Consider the following 8,720-nt stretch of genomic DNA (forward strand, 5'->3'; position numbering starts at 1 on the left):
TTTTTTTTTTTTTTTTTTTTTTTTTTTTTTCTTTTCCTCTTCCCTCCCTTCACCAATACCCAAGGGTTTAATGTCATTGTTAATGGATCATTTCCCCCATCCAGTTCTCCCAACTATGAGTGGAACTTGTGATGAAGAAAAATTCTATGTCGTAATTTCATTTGGAAACCTGGGCAAAAATTTTAATATTAAGATGGGTGTGCGTGACATGACTCCAGACCAGAGCACGGAGTACGATATAAAGGAGAATGCCACTCATATGAGCTAGCTGATGTACCCATCATCCTTGAGGGCTCGGCTTGATGTGTTACTCTGGGAGCCCGTGAACAAATGGACACTAAATGACTTCTCCCTGGCTTGCAATTTTCCGATGACCATGACTGGTATGTTCTTTTGCATGGTGTTCTTTCAAGTTATTAATGCTTTTAACAGGCCTTGACATTTGGCCTAGAGATGTAATGGTTTTGGCATGAACTTTCCAGAGTGTTTTAGCAATGGCACCATGTCAGCCCTCGCAGTGAAGGTAGAATCCGTACCCCAGCTTGTCCCTCGTCAACTTACCCTGAGGGATCCCTCATGTAGACCAAAATTCAGCAATGATCGCTTTGCCTACTTCTCTTTTGAAGCAAACCGTTGTGGAACCACTAGAATGGTATGGAGGTGGCTGTTTTGGTTGTACTTTGTATTAAATGCTCACCATCTTATGCTCTCGCTCTTGTCTCTCCCTCAGTTCTATGATGGCGTTGTGATGTATCAAAATGAAATCGCTTTGGGTAAGGGGCTGCAAGGTCACCAGGGGATTAAAAAAGGAGTACCAGCTAGTCCTCCTGATCCAGAGTATCGGTGAGATGGAATCTTTTGGAGTTTGTGTATCAGGCCTGCTAATGCATGTCTTTTGAAACTTTTAAAGTGCACTCTTTCTTTCTCCTTGTTAGCGTGACCATGTCCTGCTTTTACACGCTAAATGATACCCAGACGATTGCTTTCTTCACAAAGCCACGGGAAAATGAACCCTTGCCAGAGACTGGTATTGGAGAGCTTCAAGTTGTACTGCGGCTTGCTCAGGGTATGCTGAAATGCTGTAGTTTTATTGTCCCATATTCAAGCAGGTGGCGTTTGAGTTACAACTGCAAATCAACTAGTAGTAGGTAATGCTAGATTTTCAAAAGGCACAACTTAAATGGCACTTTAGCCCTGTTTCCATCAATCTTGAGCAGGTATAGCAGCACCCCAAGATCCACTTTTCTGCAGAGGTTGGCTCCAACCCTGATCAAACTCCTTACTGACCTTGATTAACTTGTTCAGGTGTTTGATTTAAGCTCAGTTTACTTCAGTTTTCAGTTGGACTCGAAGCCTTTCAAAGTACAGCCATGGCCAAAAGTTTTGGCAGTAACCTAAATTGTGTTTTGCAAAGTTTGCTGCTTAAGCTGTTCATTCACAATGTTTCTAGATTTGTGTAGCGTGGTCAGATGCGTTTTAAATTGCTAAAAGCTTCATTGGCCAATTTTTTTTTTTTTTTCACAAAACAATTCACTTTATTTTTATTTTTTTTCCTGACTCAATGACCAGCTAATGTTAATTGACTAATTGTATCAGCAGCACATGTGAAAGTAGTAACCTAAATTTTGTGTTTTGCAAAGTTTGCTGCTTAAGCTGTTCATTCACAATGTTTCTAGATTTGTGTAGAGTGGTCAGATGCGTTTTAAATTGCTAAAAGCTTCATTGGCCAATTTTTGTTTTTTTTCACAAAACAATTCACTTTATTTTTATTTTTTTTCCTGACTCAATGACCAGCTAATGTTAATTGACTAATTGTATCAGCAGCACATGTGAAAGTGTGAATGAGTACTAGTCAGGTGCAGTCACAATCATACTAATTAGATTGTAAGAGCAGACTGATTGCTATAGAGGGAGGGAAGCGCTTCCTGTCATTGTTCTTGTTGGCAATGGTTATCTCCAAAGAAACTAGTGCAGCCATCATCGCTTTGAATCAAAATGGCCTCACATGCAAGGAAATTGCCACAAAGAATATTGCACCTGAAAGAACTATTTACTGGATCCTCAAGAACCTTAAGTCTTCAGGACATCCCAGAGTGTCACCAGCAGTGCAGAGCTTGCTCCTGATTGGCAGCAGGTTGGTGTGAGAGCATGTGCATGCCCAGTGAGGCCAAGACTTTTGGACAATGGCCTGGTGTCAAGAAGGGCAGCAAAGAAGCCACTTCTCTCCAAGAATAATGTCAAAGACCGACTGAAATTCTGCTGGAAGTACAAGTACAAGGACTGGACCGCAGAAGACTGGTGTGAAGTTATTTTCTCTGATGCTCTCTTCGACTGTTTGGGACATCTGGAGAATCGATTGTTCAGAGAAGAAAAGGTGAACACTACCATGAGTCCTGTGTTGTGCCAACAGTGAAGCATCCTGGGACCATCCATGTGTGGGGTTGCTTTTCAAACAAGGGAGTGGGCTCTCTCATAATTCTCCCCAAAAACACTCCCATGAATAAAAAATGGCATCAAAACATCCTGCAAGAGCGACTTCTCCCAACGAGCCATAAGCAGTTTGGTGATCCGTGCATTTTTCCAGCATGATGGAGCACCATGTCACAAAGCAAGAGTGATAAAGTGGCTCGAAGATCATTACATTGAAATTTTGTATCCGTGGCCAGGCAAATCCCCGGATCTCAATCCCATAGAGAACCTGTGGTCAGTCCTCAAAAGGCGAGTGGACAAGCAGAAGCCCACAAGTTGTGATCAACTCGGAACTAAAAAGGCAAGAATGGATCGCCATCAGTCAGGATTTGGCCCAGAAGCTAATATCCAGCATGCCAGAGCAAATTGCAGAGGTTATGAAGAACAAGGGTCAACACTGTAAATATTGACTCTTTGCCAATAAAAGCCTTTAAAAGTCATGATATGCTTATCATTGTTTTTCAGTATACAATAGAAACATGTGGGAAAGTAATCTACAAATGCTAAAGCAGCAAACTTTGCAAAACACAATTTGTCACGGTCAAAACTTTTGGCCATGACTGTGTACTTCATTCGGTGGTGTGCGCAAACAGGTGCTGGATGTGCACTAGGCAGACTGAAAAATATAAGTGCATCTGCAAGCTGTGTCTACTCTGTACGTGTGGTAAAATTCTGGCTCTGTACATACTATACACCTGCACTGTATGCATACCTTAGCATTTACGAGAAACCAAAGTGTACTTTTGGGCTTTATCGTTGGAGCTAAGCTCTAGCAAGTAGTGAGGTGAGCATTTAAAACCCTTTTAGTCCAATCGTTCATAATGTGACTAGATTGCTGTTGTTAGGAAGTATCAGGCCAGAGTAGTACAAGATTTTCCACAATGCTACTTGACCGGTGGTTTGATTCTGTTGCAGCAGTTTGTACTTTGATCATTTGTGATCAGATCACCCAAAATAAGGCATATTGTGCAAAAGGGCTATTGGACCATTAAGTGGCAAGGAAACAAGTGCGCTTTGTGAATCATGTTTTTATTTTTTTTTTCCCCTCTCTTCCTATCCACCCAGATGGCTCTTATAGTAACTTCTATCTAAAGGAAGATTACCCAGTTGTACAGTACTTAAGAAGTCCTCTGTTCTTTGAGGTGGCGCTGCTTCAGTCCACTGATCCTCAGATAGAGCTAGTCTTGGAGAACTGTTGGGCTACTCTGAAAGAAGACCGGAACTCTACTCCAAGATGGGACTTGATTGTAGATGGGTAATGGTTTTAACTTGTATAATATAGCATTTTGTTAATCCTTTGACCCACAAGCCTCAACTCTTAAAGGTTACTGACCAGTCCTACCTTGAGTGAATATTTTTTTATTTTTTTTTATTTTTTATTTTCCACCAAGTGAATTTGTCTCTTAATCTCAACAGCTGTGTGAATCTGGCTGACCGTTACGAGACCGTTTTCCACCCTGTCATTCCTAACGGCTTTCCATACCCGTCTCATGTGAAGCACTTCGAAATCAAGATGTTTACTTTTGTGCAGAATGATGACTTATTTCCAGATCAGGTAATTTTATTTCTTCAGAGACATGATTTGTGTATTTGGGCTGCATTGACTACTTCTCTCCCCAGATTTTTGTACACTGTGACGCTGTGCTTTGTGATGCTGGGAGTGACGGCATCTGCGAGAGACGATGTCCATCTCCCATGCCTTTAAAACATGGAAAGAAAGGTATGGCTGCTGAAGTTCCCCAGTGTTTAAGTCATTTTAATAAGCTTGCACAGATTTTTAACCCCACCCCCATCTCCCCCCCCATCTGTTCCCGTGACAAGTACGAAGAGAGACTACTAATATCCAAGCAGTGTTCTCAGGGATGTCGTCAGGAAAAATCGTGCTCTCAATCTCTTAGCCTGTTTTAGTTCTCAGTGTTAATAAAGTCGTGTTCACAAAGCTTTTCATCTTGGCATGTCCTGCAATTTGTCACTTTTAGCCTGATGTGTAATTGAGATTTCTATATGTGACCCTGGACCACAAAACCAGTCATATGGGTCAATTTTATGAAATTGAGGTTTATAGGTCATCTGAAAGCTGAATAAGCCTACTATTAGTGTATGATACAATTATTTGAAAATGTAGAATCTGAGGGTGCAAAATAAATCAAAATATTGAGAAAATCACCTTTAAAGTTGTCCAATGACGTTCTTAGCAATGCATATTACTAATCAAAAAATTAAGTTGTAATTTATAGTAGGACATTTACAATGTTCATGGAACATTATCTTTACTTGATATCCTAATAATTTTTGGCATAAAAGAAAAATCGATCATTTTGACCCATACAAGGTTTTTTTTTTTTTTTTGGCTACAAATTTACCTTGGCGACTTAAGACTGGTTTTGTGGTCCAGGGTCACATAGAACTAATCTGTTTAGCCAAGGGAGAATAATACCTGTAGTGGTCTTGTTTGCCTAATTCGTGAGCTAATGTACAGGTGAGCAGCCTCTGCATAAGGTCGTAGTGGGTTTAGTTTGGGAAGTTAAACTTCGGTCCAGTAGATGGTGTGGCGTTTAAGCACTTTCTTATAACAATGGGTTTTATTTATTTTTTTTATTTTTTCTTTGCTACACACTTTCAAAAACAGATTTTGCACAGTTACCGTAAGACACTTTAATCCACACGTGAATAGAAAAATGATTGAAATTGTCGACCTATAGTAACATTGAAGCTCATCAGTTTCAGGTTTTTTTTTTTTTTTTGTTTTGTTTTTGGGGTCATGTGCAAGTTACAATATGGCTTCCTGCATGTTGATTTTTAAATACCAGTTTCATTTTGATATCTTTAAATACTAATACCATATTTAAAAAAAAAATTAAAAAAAAAAAGCTACTTGGTATGAAATATTCAATGGCAGTACATATTTAATGGTGCTAAAATGGCAGTGACTAAGAACTCAATGTGCTGCAACTGAAGAAAATGCATGCAAATAGAAAACCAGGAAATTTAAAATCTCATCGGTTTGACCAAACATGCAGAGACAACTGAACCAAATACAAAAATGCACTGCAAACCACACAGACTACAAGTGATGAACCTGGCTGGGGCAAGCTTATTTATTGGTCAGTGGTGTTTGTTGATGACCTTAAAGGTACTTTTTTATTTTATTTATTTATTTTTTTAAATCAAGTTATGCAAGCTGGCTAACTTTCACAACTGCAACTAAATAACGTTTAAGGTTCACAAAAATAAATTCTGCAGTGCTTAAGAAATGGTTAAAACCAGGTCAAAATAAACTGCAGCTTGGTGGTATGAATATTTAAAAATGTATTCCGACCGTATTTGCAGTGTTTCTGTATTTGGTTGCCTTGTATTTAAAGCACGTGTTGCCAAACTTACGACGATGTTTTCTTGTTTATTTGCCTGCATTTTTGCCAAACAGAACATTTTGTCTGAAGGTTCCAGTAAAAATACAGAAGTTCAGAAGCTGGAAACATGTTTAACAGAAAAGACTAAAGTCATTGTCTATAAAATTGTACTTTGTTTGTATAATTGTCAACTGTTTTTGAATATAAAAACAAATGAACGTGTCATGTCAGTGCAACATCAATTGCAATTAGTAAGTGTTTGGTCCTCTTAATGCTCTTGCACTGATGGCACAGCTCTGATGTTTCATATAATTCTTACTGGAAGAAGCAAAAAACAGTCCTGTTCTTAGAGTTAAAAACAAGGGGAAAGCTCATAAATGTACATTTATGGACTCTTTGCCATAGCATCATATGGAATAGTGGCACTGTCAGTCAAAGGGTGGCTTGGAGAAGCAGCAGTGACTTGTGAAAGGAGTGATAAAGCATTTAAAACAAAGTGGGGAAACCATCAAACTATGTACTTCATTTTTTTTCGAAGAAATTAATACTTTTTTTCAGCAAGGATGCTGAATTGATCAAGTGAGTGTTTATTGATACTTTTTTCAGGATCCTTTGATGAATGGAAAGTGTAACACCGTTTTGATGAAAATATTAAGCACCACAAATGTTTTCAACATTGATAATACGAAATGTTTCTCAGCATATTACATGTTTAAAGCATATACAGCATATTTAAAAAAATGGAGTAATGATGCTGAAAATTAATTTTAACATGTATCCAAATACAAAACATCCATCCAACCATTCTTCAAAATGCTTGGCCTCTGTATGGCCACAGGAAAATTGAAATTATTTTAAATTGTAAGAATATTTCACAATATTACTTTTTACTGTATTGTTTGATTAAATAAATGCAGCCTTGGTCAGCATGAGACTTCTATCAAACATTCTCAGAAAAAAGGTCCAAAAGCTGTCACGGTGGCAGTACCTTTTCAAAAGGTTCTTAAAAAAGAAAAAAAAACGTTGAGGTACTAATATGCAGACTTCAGGGGTAAATAAGATACAAATGTGTACATTTTTCAAAGATACTGCGCCAGTGACAGCTCTTATACCTTTTTTTCTGAGAATGAAAATATGAAATCTTACCCACACTTTAGTAGTATTTATTTAATTTGATTTTTTTTATTCCAACTTAACTTTCCAGCAGTAACCATGCATTTTTACTGTATGGAAGCAAACTATAATAGATACTATAATAGGTGAGTATTGCTGCAGTGTTTTACCTAAACTTTTTTCTTTATATTAACATAGGCTACAGCTTTTCCTATTTTTGTGAGTTTTCCTGTTATGCTTCATGCAAAAGGGAACAACTTAAAACTGGGATTTTGGAGAGGCTTTAAAATGATTTCAAAGGTGAAGCACCTTATGTGTGTTGGGGGTGGAGAGCTTCACACTTCGGCACTTATCTTTGGTGAAGTGTGGTCTGGGTGCCAGACTTATGACAGTGACACTTCTACTTCCTCTTCCACATAATGTACCATTGAATTTTTGGGTGCTGTATATATCTTTGTTTATTGTATAAAATGGTCTTGCTTACCATTTCAAACCAGTCTTGAAACATGAGAAAATTTGAGAAAAATGCAGAAAAGACCAAGATCAAAAGAAGTGATTGATATTTGGTGTGAATCTTTTATTGGCCAACATCAAACACTCAACAATTGCAATTCTCTCACAAAATGATAAATGTTTGTGGATCAGCTCATATTTCTTGTTAAGTTTTAAATGCAGTAACAATGCAGATTGGAACAGAAAAGCTTGTCTGTAGGGTGAAGGGACATTGTGGGGGAATAAAAGCTAAGGAAGCAGAGTGAAAACAAAAGGAAGTCATTAGTCAGAGCTGAATAAAACACCCTCCCTTTCAGACACACCTCTGATAACATCTGCTGTAATCACTGCATGCTTGAGCATTCACATTGATGAAGTATTTTTCTTTTTTGGGAAAGCCACCGGTTATAAAACAACACACTGAATATTGAAGATATATTTGAAGTGAAATACTTGATCCCAAACAGTCTTGCTCTCTGTAGTCAGTGACCAACATGTGATTTTATCATGCTGGGCTATTCATATTGTAAATATGTTCCTGACAAAAATGTTATGCTACATTTTAGAGTGTAAACAGGTGCTGCAATTTTTTCTACAATGGGAGGGTTTGGAAATATATATACAGGCATCACAGGACAACAAATCCTCAGATTGGATCCTTCATGGGACTCGAGTCATACTATGGTGCTTTTTTTCTTTCTTTTCGCCATTTTATGCTAATTGCACATGAATTGGCCTGTTACATGTTTTATATGATTGTGCAGTGGTTATGGTATATTAATATAAATGCAACACATTCCACAATCCACTCTTGCATATTGAATTATTCACAATAGTAACCAAAGGTTGCAGAGGTTTGATGAAATCCTCCAAAACGAAGTTGGATTTTACTGGCCAAGAATGGCTGCACTTGCATGGAATCCATCTCAAGTATTGTTCAAAGATTAAAATATGACATAAGAACATTATTTATCTCATGAAGGAAAAAATACATGTTTGTTTGAGGGTTTGCATGATAGCATTACAATAATTTGAATATAAAACAAAAATAAGAAGGTTCATTAACAAAAAAAAGTGTTGTTTTTAAGGACATCATTTATTAAACAGAAAACTGAAACTTTTAAATGCTTTTTTTCTTACCATTCTTCCAGCTTTTTATGTGTGTCTATTTAGATATTTTTACATTTTCAAAAAAGTAAGAGAAAATGAAAAACTCTAGACCAGGGGTGCCCAAACTCGGTCCTGGAGGGCCGGTGTCCTGCAGAGTTTAGCTCCAACTTGCCTCAACACACCTGC

General features: G+C 37.7%; 1 protein-coding gene across 1 annotated transcript in view; it reads left to right on the forward strand.

The window, feature by feature from the left end:
• The first annotated feature begins 260 nt into the window (after positions 1 to 260).
• The window catches only part of LOC107678836 (zona pellucida sperm-binding protein 2-like), a 23,919-nt gene continuing 15,459 nt past the window's right edge, over positions 261 to 8,720 (forward strand). Inside the window, exons 1-8 of the mRNA XM_016474251.1 lie at positions 261 to 383; positions 483 to 652; positions 731 to 843; positions 936 to 1,066; positions 3,535 to 3,724; positions 3,886 to 4,024; positions 4,090 to 4,189; positions 4,291 to 4,316. Coding sequence (XP_016329737.1) covers positions 272 to 383; positions 483 to 652; positions 731 to 843; positions 936 to 1,066; positions 3,535 to 3,724; positions 3,886 to 4,024; positions 4,090 to 4,189; positions 4,291 to 4,316 — 981 coding nt within the window. The 5' untranslated portion in view covers positions 261 to 271. The remainder of the gene's footprint in view (positions 384 to 482; positions 653 to 730; positions 844 to 935; positions 1,067 to 3,534; positions 3,725 to 3,885; positions 4,025 to 4,089; positions 4,190 to 4,290; positions 4,317 to 8,720) is intronic.

This window comes from Sinocyclocheilus anshuiensis, unplaced genomic scaffold, assembly GCF_001515605.1.
Source record: "Sinocyclocheilus anshuiensis isolate Anshui unplaced genomic scaffold, SAMN03320099.WGS_v1.1 scaffold1049, whole genome shotgun sequence".
In the NCBI taxonomy this organism is placed as follows: domain Eukaryota; kingdom Metazoa; phylum Chordata; class Actinopteri; order Cypriniformes; family Cyprinidae; genus Sinocyclocheilus; species Sinocyclocheilus anshuiensis.